The sequence below is a fragment of the Mobula birostris genome, chromosome X (assembly GCF_030028105.1).
Source record: "Mobula birostris isolate sMobBir1 chromosome X, sMobBir1.hap1, whole genome shotgun sequence".
Classification (NCBI taxonomy): domain Eukaryota; kingdom Metazoa; phylum Chordata; class Chondrichthyes; order Myliobatiformes; family Myliobatidae; genus Mobula; species Mobula birostris.
Genome location: NC_092402.1, coordinates 81,279,016 through 81,295,792, shown reverse-complemented (window position 1 = coordinate 81,295,792; position 16,777 = coordinate 81,279,016). Strand labels below are relative to the sequence as shown.

Genomic DNA, 16,777 nt, shown 5'->3' with positions numbered 1-16,777 from the left:
AATGAAGCTCTGGTACTCTGGAGGATAATTAAAGATGCACATCAACCCCTGCTTTATTTGTCATATTCACAGCCTGAAAATACAAATGTTTGTATATGAAAAAACTTTAATGTTGCCCCAGTTATAATAGGAGAACTTATTATTTTACATCATCCTATTTTGACTAATTGGTAACTTGCTGAACTATGTGTTTAGGTATATTATTGGGTTTCAAAGTTGTTAATCTTCTTTGATTTCAATTGCTTGGTTATCTCATTTATAGTTGCTTCTGTAACAGTGCCATACTGGTTCATTAATGCTGAATGTTTGAAACAGATCACATTTGCACATTGCTGAAACTTTTACTGTCATGGCAGTTTGAACAACTCAGGGTATTTCATTTATGACTTGCACATGCCTTGAAGAACATTTCCATAGGATAAGGATTTGCATTCTTTACTTATACAGCACAAAAATCCATTGAACATACTTTTCAAAAGTTTTTAATGACACAAAATGAGAAGAAAGAAAGAGCAGGCAACTCTTTTCCACAAACAGATCTTACATGACAATATAACTTGAATTAAAGGACACTGTGAGAGCAGCTCGGCTCATTTAGTCATAGTCATACTTTATTGATCCCGAGGGAAATTGGTTTTCGTTACAGTTGCACCATAAATAATTAAATGGTAATAAAACCATAAATAATTAAATAGTAATATGTAAATTATGCCAGGAAATAAGTCCAGGACCAGCCTATCGGCACAGGGTGACTGACCCTCCAAGGGGGGAGTTGTAAAGTTTGATGGCCACAGGCAGGAATGACTTCCTATGACGCTCTGTGTTGCATCTCGGTGGAATGAGTCTCTGGCTGAATGTACTCCTGTGCCCAACCAGTACATTATGTAGTGGATGGGAGACATTGCCCAAGATGGCATGCAACTTAGACAGCATCCTCTTTTCAGACACCACCATCAGAGAGTCCAGTTCCATCCCCACAACATCACTGGCCTTACGAATGAGTTTGTTGATTCTGTTGGTGTCTGCTACCCTCAGCCTGCTGCCCCAGCACACATCAGCAAACATGATCGCACTGGCCACCAGACTCGTAGAACATCCTCAGCATCATCCGGCAGATGTTAAAGGACCTCAGTCTCCTCAGGAAATAGAGACAGCTCTGACCCTTCTTGTAGACAGCCTCAGTGTTCTTTGACCAGTCCAGTTTATTGTCAATTCGTATCCCCAGGTATTTGTAATCCTCTACCATGCCCACACTGACCCCCTGGATGGAAACAGGGGTCACCAGTACCTTAGCTCTCCTCAGGTCTACCACCAGCTCCTTAGTCTTTTTCATATTAAGCTGCAGATAATTCTGCTCACACCATGTGACAAAGTTTCCTACCATAGCCCTGTACTCAGCCTCATCTCCCCTGCTGATACAAAACAAAATGATGTGTGATCTATTAAACAGGCAACTCCAACCTTTGTTTAAAAACTTGTTGAAAATAAAAAACTTAAATACAAAATCAAAATGTGTGCACACTAGAAATCTGAATAGTTTGTTAAAGTAAGAACATATGAATTGGGAACAGGAGAAAACCTCTCAGTCCCTAAATCCTGCTCAGGCATTCAATAAAATGGCTGATCTTATTGTCATTTCAAATTTGAATTCCTAACTACCTTTTCAATATTTTGTTGATGAAGTTCTACTCTATTTCTTTTTAAGAAGAAAAAAAAATCACAAATAGATTAGTCAAAGCACTGAGTCCTTTTAAGAGTGAAGTTAAGAAAGACTTCAACATCATGGAAAATTAGTACATGACGTATAATGGCAATTGACAGTGGAACATTTTTAAAATTTAATTTGTACTTGAAAGATAAAAGGTTTTAGAGTCAATAATAGCAGAAATGCTTAAATAGCCTACTCTTACTCCTACATTTCATCATGCCCGAAGGGAGATGATGCCCAAATTCATTCAAAAAGATTATTTTTAATCACATGGCTAATGTACTTTAGGTACAATAGGAAGCAAAACATAGTGGACTTGAATAGGAAATGATGGCTAAGAACACCACAAGGCTTGAAGCCAGTGTTCCATTTAAAACTTTAGAACAATGAGTCACAACAACAAAAAAAACAGCTGGGCTATCTATGTTTGGGATTTCTTTGGTCCCATAGACCCATTTATAGAGATGTATATTAAGTTTGTATATTGCAAAATGTTATTTCTTACTCTAAGCATTGCCATTTTCTCCATTTTAAGACAAATGTGATCTCATGTGGTTGCATTATACTGCATGCACAATAAAAAAAAGACACAGGGGACTGCAGATGCAGGAATCTGGAGCAATAAATTGCTGGAAAACCCCAGCAGGTTGGGAAGAAAGAATGCTGAGGTAGAGGCCTCTGGAAACAAAAGAGGATTAGGCAGATAAAACCATGTAGGAAAAAGGGTTAGGTGAATTGAGAGAAGAGAAATCCAGGTGGATAGGTGTGTGGGTACTAAGTCTGGGAGGGGCGGACAAGGTAGATGGGGGATGGTGGGAAGAAGAAAGAGAACGGGGATGGTAATAGGGACAGAAACTCAGGGGATTTGGATTATCTGAAATTGTGAAATTCAATATTCATGTATTTCACTTGCAGGCTATCCAAGCAATAAAGAAAACACTCTGATACTGAATTAACTATACTAAGCTTAGATCAGTTCAATTCTGAAAATAATGGCACTATAGTTAGGCTGCAAATCGCACTCTCAGCTTGCCTACACCACAAATAGTGAAATGACACAATGCTATAAATAGACGTAACATCAAAAGACACAGGACTCAATTATAGACACTTCATTTCGAATAACTGTCACTATCCTCATGCTTAAAGATGCCCACCGTGAACCTGAATCTGAATAAATACCACACTGCATACTAATGACTTGCAATATTGCAAGCTACGTATTGCATTTTATAGCTCAGCATAAACACTGCAGAAGAGTGGACTACATGCTCCAGAATGCAGCACAGGGGACTACGCACACACATCCTACATCAATTTGTACCTTGAATGGCTAGTTGACCTATCAGTCATACTGCCACATGCTCGGCTCCCTATCCCCGATCGATTCCTCGTTACCGGAAGCGTACGTCAATCAGGTGAAGTTGGTGGATCACGTGTGCGTGACGGAAGGGGTGGGGTCTGGAGCGAGGGTGAGCAGTGAACGAGCGAAAAAAATTGATCGCCAGGAAAAACAAGTGTCGGCAAAATGGCTGACAAATTCGCTCGGTTCAATGAGGACCGGGATTTCCAGGTAAAGGGATCACGGAGCGGCCGCAGTCCGGGCAGGCGCGGCGCACTCATGGCTGAAGGCTGAATGGCGCGGCGGTGCGCTGCGGAGCTGTCGGCTGGCATTCGGCGCTGATGGCTTTGGGCCGGGCGGCGCGCTGCTCAGTGCTTCCCCCGCCCCCCACAGGCACCCTGTCTGCAGTGCAGAGGCCTCGGCCGCCTGCGGCTCTTTCTCTCCCCTGCGGCTCCGAGCCCTCCTTCCACCTCCGTCCCCCTTCCCTTTCCCGCCGTTCTCTTCCACCTCTCCCCTCATTTTCCCTTCTTCTGTTGATACCACGTACCCTGCTACTTCCCCTTCTGTTTCCCACACCCTTTGCACATCTGCTCGTCAACCTCCTTTCTTATTGTATAAATTTTACTTCATTAGTACGATTTCTGTGATTTTTGTTGCTTGTTTCTTATTACTATTCATAGTGCAATATTGAGAAGGGAACCGTTCCCATCAACGGATCTGGGGTGACTTTTACTGGTAGATTTAATTTGGCGATTTTATTTTATAAATAGGATTGTGTGAAAGGGAGCAACACGCATAAAATGCTGGAGGAGCTCAGTAAGTCAGACAGCATATATGGAAATGAATAAACAGTGACGTTTTGGGCCGAGGCCAAACAGTCGACTGTTTATTCCTCTCCGTAGATGCTGCTTAACTTGCTGAGTTTCTCCAGCATTTCATGTGCGTCGCTCAAGATATCCAGCATCTGTAGAATCTCTTATGGTTGTGTAAAAATGAGCTAGGTGTATATTGCAATATTAATTTTGTAGGATGGCATATCTTATTTGATTATAAAGTCAGCCACTCCCAGCCTTTTTGGTTCTGCCAGTAACTTGCTGATGTAATTCTGTGACGAGCAGGGATATTCCCTATGGATCTCCTTTAGTCTGCCTGTTTTGTTTATAGGAAGATGGGTGAAGATTAGAACTCCTTAAAATTGATCAGATTTAGGTTCTGCGTAAACAAAAATTGAGTTGCTTTTTTTTTACTCATCGAAGAGGGGAGTGGAAATATGCCAGAACTGCTTGTGAGCGCTTTTATGATTGTTGTGTTGATATGTGGCTGCAGCAGACTTTGAGTGGCAGAGAAACTGAAATAATCTGAATATTCTAATATTTCCAATATTGATTTACAATATTTCTGACTAGCTTCTGTCATTTTCTGAGATTAAAAAAAAATCCAATGTACTAACTTTTTTGGTCCCTTGATGTATAAACGATCTCAAAGATATTTTACAAGTATTATTGTAATTTTGTTCAAACCCTTTTGGATTTGTTTTATTACAATGGTTCAGTACCAAAATGTATTGGAAATAAATGTTTTACATTTGAATGAATCTACTTGGCTCACTGTAATGTACATCTATGGTACTCTCCTCAAGGTAGTTTTCAAATAATGTTTTAAATTGTAAAAGCATTTATTTGTACCTTGCACAAACAATTTGAAAAAATGAATTTGTGGATTTATTTCAAATAGACTGATATTTTGAGAACATTATAATAACATGTCATTTGCCTATCTTTGCATGTTCATTAAGGATGAATAATGTTTGGAAAAATTTTTGCTCTCAATCCAAGGCACTTGCTGTGCTTAATTCAGGCCAACTTATGCAACTTAACATCACTTTTTGTGACAGAGAAAATAAGGGTCTTTTTGTGTAAAAAGCATAATTGTTTCAGTTGATTATTTAAAAGTAATTGCTTGGGGAAAATGTGATGTATTCTTTAGGGATTCAAGGCAATATTGTATTTGTGCTCAGTTGTACTATACAATGATATCAAATGTTACAATCTATGGAGAAGGCTTCCAACAGTTGCTTTTCCACTGGTTAGTATTTGTACACAGCTGAGTGGGATGATTTTCCAAATCCTGTGGCCATGTAGGCGAAACATTGTCATGACCTCCCTCAGGCCAATATCATCTGCATTCAGATTGCACTCCATGCAACCATCTGCGCACAGCCACAGCACGATTTTTCCTGGAGGACAGAAGATGCTTCAAGGGCATTCTCAAAATCACACTTTTTGGGGGGGGGGGGTGGATAATGGTGCATTATCCTCACCATTTCATCAGAATATTTAATGACTGCTCTAAATTGGAAAAAACATGTGAGAAGGCATTGAGCTCCTTGGGACACTGAAAGGTATACCCTGCAGATTATGCACTCCCATTAAAGCAAACATCATCCCAGCATTTAGTCTCTTTCGTTTCTTATGTATCATATTTTGATAAGCCCTTTGTATTCTTCTAAACTCTAGTGAATTGGAGTCCCAATCTGTTTAATCTTTCCTGCCAGGGCAATTACTCTGTACCTGGGATCATCCAAGTGAATGTTCCCTGAATTATTAACAATAAAATAATCTTAAATCTATAGCTAGATATAGTCTCTCTAGTGCCTTTTGTATTTGAAGTTTCATACTCTAATCCCCTTGAAATAAAGGCTAATTTTGCATTAGTCTTCCTTATTACCTTCAGAACTTGTGCCAACTTACTTTGTTTAGTCTGCAGGGACCCCCAGATCCTCTGGTACTGGCACCTTCTTTAGTTTTCCCCCCATTTAAATAATGCTGATCGTTGTTCCAAAATGAACAGCTTAATTTTTCAAACTGTGCTTTGTTTCAAAGTTACTGTATGTTGTAAATGGTTGTAATAGTAAAGCAATGTCAGTTGTGCTTGATTAGATTATGATTTTTCAATATGCTGCTATTATTCTTTCTAACATTTTCTCCCACATTAAATGTTGGGCTTAAAATCTTATAATTGCCTTTTTGCTGCACTCTTTTTTGAACATGGATGCCAAATAGGCAGTTTTCTAATCTTCCGCTAAGTCACATGATCAACATTGAGGTCACTATAGATATGATACTCAGTTGCACAGTTCAAATAACCACCTAACAAGTTAAGGCATCCAGCAGCCTTTGAGTCACCACCTAACAGCGAAGCCTTTCTACCATTAACAAGGCAAGTCAGGAACAGAACATGGAGGAAACTCAAATTCCCTGCGCAAATAACTCGAGCTCAACCCATCCAGGAAAAAGCAGTCATGTTGGCTGGCATCCCATCAGCCACTCCGAATGTTTATTCCTACCGTTACCAGCCCACAGTGGCTGTGGTGTGTACCATGAACAAAATGCAATTCAGTTACTTGCTCAGGTTACTCCTGAGAGCATGTCCTAGACTTGTCTTCTAGTGCTTGCAGGACATGGTCAATCGGTGCACTGCCAACTGGCAAGTTGCTATTAAAGTCACAGCATATTGAGTTGGAAATATATTGCCAATCCTTCATTATCCCTGGGTAATGCCCATGCTAACATGTTGCAGAAGTACCTTCACGAGAAAGATTGCAGCTGGTCAAGAAGGCGGCTCACCACCATGTTAAGTCCAATTAGATGGGAAATAAATAACTTGCCTTTGGTATCCAGGTCTCAAAGTGAATGTTTAAAAAAAGCTCCAAAGTTTTTCCTCCTTGCCATCTCTTGACCGTACTATCACTGTTGTATTTATATGTTCTAGTGCTGTTCTGGTCTATCTCTTCTATGTGCCAAGGCTTTCAAAGCATTTCTTCCCTTCTTACCTTTACAAAGTCACGTACACTATAAGTTTTGGATTTAGTCAGACACCATCTAAATGTTCATTATTTACGTCATTTCCTTTTGTTTACAATTCTGTTGTTGACTTGCCCCTTCTATGTTTATAACCTCCTATAGTCCTTTGAGAATGGTGCATTGAATTCAACTAGTTTGAATTGTTTTCTTTAGAATAGTGAAGTTAACATGCTTTTGAGCTCTCGTGATGGTTCTTTTTGAGCATTATATGGTATAATAAACACTAAATTGTTAATACAAAATAAAGAATGAGTTAGTTTTTGATTCAGTCATCAAATGTACTTCACTGCTTATAGTGCTATTGGGCTCCTGTACCTTGTTCTAAAGTATAATTTATCTTTCCTTATTATTACATGGAGTCAATTACATTGCACTATGTTTAGTGGATAACTTGATGTACTTGGTGTATTGTGTTCTATGTTTGACTTATCAGTGTACAGGTTTCCCCCACTATCCGAAGGTAGAGCATTCCTATGAAACAGTCCGTAAGCCGGAATGTCGTAAAGCGAAGGAGCAATTGCCATTTAGTTATATGGGAAAAATTTTTGAGCGTTCACAGACCCAAAAAATAACCTACAAAATCATGCCAAATAACACATAAAACCTAAAATAACAGTAACACATAGTAAAAGCAGGAATGATATGATAAGTACACAGCCTATATAAAGTAGAAATACTTTTCTGCAGCACTGTCTAGCGCAGTGAAAACCTCGCGGAAGCAAGCACTCTTGGCAAAAACGTGGCGCAAGCGCTCTCGGCAGAAACACTCTCTCCAGTCACCTTTAAGCTATGAAGCTGCCAAATCATACCAAATAACACGTAAAAATACAGGGCCTATATAAGGAGTTCACCTGGTCCCTGAACTCCTCTATCCTGATCAAAAAGGTGCAACAGTGCCTTTATTTCCTGTGGAGCACCAACAAAGCTCACCTCTGTCCCAGGATACTGACGGACATTTACTGCTGTACCATTGAGAGCATGCTCACCAACTGTATCTCAGTGTGGTATGGCAATTGTCCTGTATTGGTCCACAAAGCACTCCAGCGTGTGGTGAAAACTGCCCAGTGGATTATCGGCACGCAATTGTCCACCGTTGAGAACATCTACCATAAATGCTGCCTGGGCAGGACGAGAAGCATTATCAGTATGCATCTCACCCTAACCATGGACTTTTTACTCTCCTCCCATCCAGTAGGTGCTACAGGAGCCTCCGCTCCCGCACCAGCTGGCACAGGAAGAGCTTCTTCCCTGAGGCTGTGACACAGCGCTAAGCAGTATTGCATCCGTATTGTACTGTCTCAGTACTTTTATATTTGTGTGCTGTGGCACTTTATTTTATTTGCGGTTATTTTGTAAATAACACTATTCTTTGCATTTCTGGTCAGATACTAAATGCATTTCATTAGCTTTGTATCTGTACTTGGCACAATGACAATAAAGTTGAATCGAATCTAATCTAATGTAAAATGTGTTCAGGAAAGTTTTCTAAATCAATATATAGAGGGACCAACTAGAGGGGATGCAATATCCTGTTAGGAAACGAGTTAGGACAAATGACGGAAGTCTGTGTAGGGGAGCACTTTGGTTCCAGTGATCATAACACCATTAGTTTCAATTTGATCATGGACAAGGATAGATCTGGTCCTAGGGTTGAGGTTCTGAACTGGAAGAAGGCCAAATTTGAAGAAATGAGAAAGGATCTAAAAAGCGTGGATTGGGACAGGTTGTTCTCAGGCAAAGATGTGATTGGTAGGTGGGAAGCCTTCAAAGGGGAAATTTTGAGAGTGCAGAGTTTGTATGTTCCTGTCAGGATTAAAGGCAAATTGAATAGAATAAGGGACCTTGGTTCTCAAGGGATATTGCAACTCTGATAAAGAAGAAGAGGGAGTTGTATGAACTGTATAGGAAACAGGGAGTAAATCAGGTGCTTGAGGAGTATAAGAAGTGCAAGAAAATACTTAAGAAAGTAATCAGGAGGGCTAAAAGAAGACATGAGGTTGCCTTGGCAGTCAACGTGAAGGATAATCCAAAGAGCTTTTACAGGTATATTAAGAGCAAAAGGATTGTAAGGGATAAAATTGGTCCTCTTGAAGATCAGAGTGGTCGGCTATGTGCGGAACCATAGGAAATGGGGGAGATATTAAATAGGTTTTTTGCGTCTGTATTTACTAAGGAAACTGGCATGAAGTCTATGGAATTGAGGGAATCAAGTAGTCAGATCATGGAAACTGTACAGATTGAAAAGGAGGAGGTGCTTGCTGTCTTGAGGAAAATTAAAGTGGATAAATCCCTGGGACCTGACAGAGTGTTCCCTCGGACCTTGAAGGAGACTAGTGTTGAAATTGCGGGGGCCCTGGCAGAAGTATTTAAAATGTCGCTGTCTATGGGTGAGGTGCCGGAGGATTGGAGAGTGGCTCATGTTGTTCCGTTGTTTAAAAAAGGATCGAAAAGTAATCCGGGAAATTATAGGCCGGTGAGTTTAACGTCAGTAGTAGGTAAGTTATTGGAGGGAGTACTAAGAGACAGAATCTACAAGCATTTGGATAGACAGGGACTTATTAGGGAGAGTCAACATGGCTTTGTGCGTGGTAGGTCATGTTTGACCAATCTGTTGGAGTTTTTCGAGGAGGTTACCAGGAAAGTGGATGAAGGGAAGGCAGTGGATATTGTCTACATGGATTTCAGTAAGGCCTTTGACAAGGTCCCGCATGGGACGTTAGTTAGGAAAATTCAGTCGCTAGGTATACGTGGAGAGGTGGTAAATTGGATTAGACATTGGCTCAATGGAAGAAGCCAAAGAGTTGTGATAGAGAATTGCTTCTCTGAGTGGAGACCTGTGACTAATGGTGTGCCACAGGGATCAGTGCTGGGTCAATTGTTACTTGTCATCTATATCAATGATCTGGATGATAATGTGGTAAATTGGATCAGTAAATTTGCTGATGATACAAAGATTGGAGGTGTAGTAGACAGTGAGGAAGGTTTTCAGAGCCTGCAGAGGGACTTGGACCAGTTGGAGAAATGGGCTGAAAAACGGCAGATGGAGTTTAATGCAGACAAGTGTGAGGTATTGCACGTTGGAAGGACAAACCAAGGTAGAACATACAGGGTTAATGGTAAGGCACTGAGGAGTGCAGTGGAACAGAGGAATCTGGGAATACAGATACAAAATTCCCTAAAAGTGGCGTCACAAGTAGATAGGGTCGTAAAGAGAGCTTTTGGTACATTGGCCTTTATTAATCAAAGTATTGAGTATAAGAGCTGGAATGTTATGATGAGGTTGTATAAGGCATTGGTGAGGCCGAATCTGGAGTATTGTGTTCAGTTTTGGTCACCAAATTACAGGAAGGATATAAATAAGGTTGAAAGAGTGCAGAGAAGGTTTACAAGGATGTTGCCAGGACTTGAGAAACTCAGTTACAGAGAAAGGTTGAATAGGTTAGGACTTTATTCCCTGGAGCGTAGAAGAATGAGGAGAGATTTAATAGAGGTATATAAAATTATAATGGGTATAGATAGAGTGAATGCAAGCAGACTTTTTCCACTGAGGCAAGGGGAGAAAAAAACCAGAGGACATGGGTTAAGGGTGAGGGAAAAGTTTAAAGGGAACATTAGGGGGGGCTTCTTCACACAGAGAGTGGTGGGAGTATGGAATGAACTGCCAGATGAGGTGGTAAATGTGGGTTCTTTTTTAACATTTAAGAATAAATTGGACAGATACATGGATGGGAGGTGTATGGAGGGATGTGGTCCGTGCGCAGGTCAGTGGGACTAGGCAGAAAATGGTTCGGCACAGCCAAGAAGGGCCAAAAGGCCTGTTTCTCTGCTGTAGTTTCTATGGTTTAAAGTAGAAATAATGTATGTACAGTGTAGTTTCACTTACGGGAATCGGGAAGACTCCAGTAAGTTGCAGTTTCGTCACAGTTAAACACTTGCTTATACAAATAACCACCTGACGCAATCAGCAATAGCCTCTGATTTGGGCCGACATTTACGTGTCGGGCGGCACCTAATTATTAGCTTGTTTACTTCGGCTTTTTTCTTAAAGATGTGCTGAGTGCATTCCAACTACCGCTGCACCCCTGCATTCTTTGCAGCAATGTATCGGTCGGCAGCCTGGCGGTTGGGGACCACTGCTTAAACTGTGAAGCTGCCTTCGCCTTAGAAACCGATCAAACCACCCATGACTACCTTTAAATTCCACTTTCATCACCATCGTCCAGTGCTTTCTGTTTCAGCTTATTAAAAAGACTGACTGATTTCTCCTTAAGTATAAGAAAACTTAACAGAACACCACGCTTTGTACACCCATCAATCCACTCAAGCAATAGACTTTCCATTTTATCCATTATTGGATGCCGACTAAGAGAGACCACTTTGCTATGAGCAGAGCCAACAGTAACATCAGCAGCTTTCATAATTTTTTCTCTCTGCGTATAAATAGTGCGAATGGTGGATGCAGGCAAGTTCAACGCGTGGAGAATGTCTTTACTTCGTTCACCACAATCGAAATGCTTAATTATGTCTAGTTTTACGCTAAGTGTAACACCGTTACAAGCTCTTTTAGGCTTTTCCGATACCTTCGAACTCATCTTGCTAACGGATGCACAAAATAAATCGAGATAAAGCACATGTTTAAGCAATGCTGGCTAGAAGGCAGTTCCAGGGGAGGAACTTGGCTGTTCGGGTGCCTTTTATCGCGCGCTGCCTTTTTTCACACACTGCCTTTTTTCGTAACAGTGAAAACACCTGTTAGCGAAAACAGGTAACAGCGAGGTGTCGTAAAGCGAACGTTCGGAAAACGGGGGGCCACCTGTATCTTATGTTCTATTTCTTTGGGTTATTATTAAACACACCAATGATGTCTCTCAGCCTGGAACTGAGGTCCTTTCAGCTCGACTGTAACAGCCCAATTGGGTCACTTTCTCACCAGGTTTTCTGCCACTAGTTGGATTTGATGGCCTCATTTTTGCTGTTTGACAATTGTCTCAAGGTATTGTAAGACAGACTTGAAGGAACCTTGCGCTGCTTTTCTCAATTCAATTTGGATGTGAAGAAGAGATGTTTTAACATTTTGCTCAATTAGGGTTTCTTCATAATATATGCTTGTTTTGCCTCAGAGTGAACTTCTGAATGAGGTTTACTATATGAAGATAGGTCAAGCAAGTTGGGCCTATGTTCATGGAAGTTCAGAAAAATAAGTGATTTTATTTTGATAAGATTCTGTTGGGATTGTGAGTGTGGATGCTGAGAGGATGTTTACCCCGGGTAGGATTATGTAGAACTAGGGTACAGGGGGTCATCCATTTAAGACAGAGCTGAAGAGGATTTCTTCTCTTGTAAGGTAAGGTCATAAATCTTTGGAAATCTGCTTGTTTTGCTCTAGATACAGTCACATTGTTTTCACTGGGGTTGGGGGTGGTTAGAAGAGAAAACGTATTCAATAAATCAAAGCAGTGTTAAATGTGATGGACTTCATTGCACTTCAGTTGGTTTCCTGGCAACCTGGTCAAAGAATGGGAAAATATAAATGGATTTTCATACCCTAATCTCTGTTTTGGCAAATGTTACTCAGCTTTGCAGTTAATTGTATTGAATAGTATGACATTTAAATTTTCAACTGCTTTGCTGACTCCCAGAATTAGTCTATTAATGTAGCATAAGAGGTAAAGTAATTGGCAGCAGTTGCATATTTTAAAATATTTAAAGAAATTTATCAAAATTACAAATTGATTTGTACAAAAGGTGCTGCATCTACAAAGCACAAATTACAGCATGAGATGATTGCATTATTAGAGTAAAGCTTATATAAGGCCTGAAATTCTTAATGTTCCTAATTACCAATTATGCTACAATTGTAAATAGATACTATTCTGAATAGAAAGCATTGGTAGTTCAAGGATATAGTCTTAAGTGGCTTGGGTTATCAAACAAAGGAGTAGTTACAATAGCTCTAAAAATCTAGAACAAGGTAGGCAAACATCTGCAAATTTTGATGGATAGCAACAAAAAATATATGAGAAATGATACCAAGTATGGGAAAGGATCTGGAAAGAATATTGTTTATAGACTGTATTGAAAATCTAATGAGGAAGGAAGCAGTAATGTCATAAGATGACAGCACACATAGATGCAGCGACCATTCTGGCTCCAACAAATGGTGTGATTTCTTGTCCTGCTTGACTTTTCTATTGAACACGAAAATCTGCAAGTCTACCTCGCTGTCAGGAGAGGGAAGGGAGAACGTCAGATAGTGGAGAGCACTTCTGTGGCCATTCCCCTCAACAATAAGTACTCCATTTTGAGTGCTGTTGGGGGGGGTGGGACAACCTACTTGGAGGAAGCAACAGCGGCCGTGCTTTTGGCACTGAGTCTGGCCCTGTGGCTCAGAAGGGTAGGGAAAAGAAGAGGATGGCAGCAGTGATAGGGGACTCTATAGTCAGGGGGACAGATAAGCAATTCTGTGGATGCAAAAAGGAAACATGTATGGTAGTTTGCCTCCCAGGTGCCAGGATCCGCGATGTTTCTGGACGCATCCACAATATCCTGAAAAGAGATGAGCAGCCAGAAGTCATGATACATATTGGTACCATCAATTATAGGTAGAAAAAGGGAGGAGGTCTTGAAAGAAGAATAACGGGAGTTAGGAAGGAGGCTGGGAAGCAGGACCTCAAGAGTTGTAATGTCGGGATTGCTTCCTGTGCCACACAACGGTGAGGATAGGAATAGAATAAATGCGTGGCTGAAGAATTGGAGCGGGGGAAGGAATTCAAATTTCTGGATAATTGGGACCTTTTCTGGGGCAGGTGGGACCTGTACAAAAGGGTCGAGTTGCACTTGAATCCAAGGGAGACCAATATTCTTGTGGGCAGATTTACCAGAGCTGTTGGGAGTAGTTTGAACTAATATGGTGGGGAGTGGTTAACAGATAAGGAGCATTTGGCAGCTTTGGGCCTGTTCTCACTGGAATTTAGAAGAATGTGGGGGGATCTCATTGAAACCTACCGAATGTTGAAAGGACTAGATAGGGTGGATGTGGAGAGGATGTTTCCTAGGGTGGGGGTATCCAGAACTAGAGAGCACAGCCTCAAAATTGAGGGCAACCTCTTAGAACGGAGGTAAGGAGGAATTTTTTTCCACCAGAGTAGTGAATCTGTGGAATGCCCTGTCACGGACTGCAGTGGAGCCCAAGTCTGTGGGTGTACTTAAGGCAGAAGTTGATCGTTTCCTGATAGGTTAGGGCATCAAAGGATACACAGCGAAAAGGCAGGTGTATGGAGTTGAGTGGGATCCGGGATCAGCCATGATGAAATAGTGGAGCAGACTTGATGGGCTAAATGGCCTAATTCTGTTCCTATATCTTATGGTCCAAGACCCGACAAAGGACAGTAAAAACTGCTGAGAAGATCTCCCGGGTCTTCCTCCCCCTTATTTCTGGCATTTAGTGGGAATGCTGCAGACAAAGGGCCCAAATCATTGTTGAGGATCCTTACCCACCGATGCCACAATATCTTTTAGGTAGGAGGTATAGAGGCATCAGGACTACGACTGCTTTGGGTGCGAGAGTAATGAGTGATACCCTGCCTCCATTGAGGTCTCGTTACTAGTTTAGTGAGCTGTTTACTATTTACCTGTGCTGCACACTACGCGCATTTTGAATTATATTGTATTAACTTGCAGTACTTATGGTAATATTTTGGTTTATGTACTGTGTGATAAGTTTTGTGGCACTCTGTTTTGTTTGGTTGTATATATTTATAGTCACATGACAATGGACTTGAACTGTAAAATGTCAGAAGAATTAATTAGTAATCAGGAAGGTAATGGAAGAGGGACTCAAAGATAATTTTGTAGCCAAAGAAAATTTATGGAAAAAGACTGAGGCAACATTAAAGTGATATCTACATATTAGCTACAGGTTAGACATCATACTTAGGAAAAATGGCCTGTTTTCTTAACTAATATTGAATTTTTACGCAGAGGGAGGATGTAGTTGAATTATTAAATGTGTACTTTTCATTTGTATATGCCAAGGAAGCAGATGGTGTAGCTGTTTCACTAAAGAGGGAGCACACATAAAGTAGGTAAGTTACCTGGACTTGTAATTTGAAATGTGTTTCAGATTACTGAAATGAGCAGCAGTAGATATTGTTGTGAGATTGGCCACGACCTTCTAATTTTATTTGGAAAATAAAGAGTTGGGAAAAGGGATAAATCAGCAGAGTCAGTTGAACATTTATGGTTAGGAAGTTATTGTATTCTGTTTAGAGGGATTAAAACAGGGATGGTTAGACAGTGGGCATTTATTAAAGGTGGAATATCTAAAGTTAATTGAGGTCATAGAGTACACCTAGTGGCCACGTTAATGCAAATATCTAATCAGCCAGTCATGTGGCAGCAGCTCAGTGCATAAAAGCATGCAGACATTGTCATGAAGTTCAGTGGTCGTCCAGACCAAACAACAGAAGCGGGAGGAGATATGATCTAAGTGACTTTGACTGTGGATGATTATTGGTACCTGATGGGGTGGTTTGTGTATCTCAGAAACTGCTGATCTCCAGGGATTTTGACATACAAGTCTCTAGAGTTTACAGAGAATGGTGCAAGAAAAAAGAAAACATCCAGTGAGTGATGGTTCTGTGGGTGAAAATCCTTGTTAATGAGAGAGGTCAGACAAGAATGGCCAGACTGGTTCAAGTTGACAGGAAGAAGACAGTGATCACACATTACAACAGTGGTGTGCAGAAGAGCATCTCTGCACAACACGTCGGAACTTGAAGTGTATAGCCTACAGCAGCAGAAGACCACACCAGGTTTCACTCCTGTACCAAATAAAGAGGCCACTGAGTGTTTTTGGATGTTAAATGAAGTCTCATTAAAGGTTTAAGGTGGAGCAAATTTGGATGCAACTAGTTCATGCATATCAGATGTTTGGTGACAAGAGCAAAGAGTGCTGTCATCAAAGAATGTTCTTCAGTCAGGAAATGGGTTGACGGTATATTCCGCAAGTTCCATTACTCCTTTTGAGATCTTGCAGTTTTGTAGTTTTCAGATGGTATGTGTGTACATTACTGTGCAAAAGTATTAGGCACCCTAGTTTTTTTTTAAATATAAATTCTTAGAGATACTTTTTGTCTTCTGCATTAGTGTGGCAGTAGACAAAGCAAATTATAACTTTCCAAATGTTCATTTTCTAAAAATTTAATCTTACAGAAATTCCTGTATTTCGTTAAAATAACATTAAGTAATAGACCACTTTTCAAATAAAAACCTGATTATTTCTTTTTAGGTATAGCCCAGTATATGATTGGACAAAGATAACAAGGGGTGAGGGTGTGGCAGATGTGACAACTTAATTCTTCCACCATGGCAAGAGTGAGCATAGCAATAAGACACAAAGTGGTCACATTGCATAAGCAAGGCCTCTCCCAAGCAGAAATTTTGCAGCAGACGAGTTTCAAGATGCGCTGTCGAAGCTCTTTTGAAGAAGCAGAAAGAAATGGGTAAGGTTAAGAACCAGAAACACGGTGGTCAGTGACAGAAACTGGGTGCAGCAGATGAGATTTGGCTGAGTGGTGTAATAACAACCTCTCATTCAGTGTCAACAAGATCAAGGAACTGATTGTAGACTAGGAGAGGAAAAGTAGAGGTCATGAGCCAGTAATGATCAGAGGTAGAGAGGGTCAGTAACTTTAAATTCCTGGGTGTCATTACTTCGGAAGACCTGTCCTGGAGACATCATATAAATATAATTGTGAAGAAAGCACGACAGCACCTCTGCTTCCTCAAGAGTCTGCAGAGATGCAGCATGTCATCAAAAACCTTGGCAAACTTCTATAGATGTGTGGTGGAAAGTGTACTGAC

At 40.7% G+C, this 16,777-nt stretch overlaps 1 protein-coding gene across 1 annotated transcript in view; it reads left to right on the top strand.

Annotated features, from left to right (window-relative positions):
• Positions 1-3,157: 3,157 nt before the first annotated feature.
• gpatch8 (G patch domain containing 8) overlaps positions 3,158-16,777 on the top strand; it is a 134,896-nt gene continuing 121,276 nt past the window's right edge. Inside the window, exon 1 of the mRNA XM_072248982.1 lies at positions 3,158-3,281. Within this exon, the coding sequence (XP_072105083.1) occupies positions 3,237-3,281 (45 nt within the window). The 5' untranslated portion in view covers positions 3,158-3,236. The remainder of the gene's footprint in view (positions 3,282-16,777) is intronic.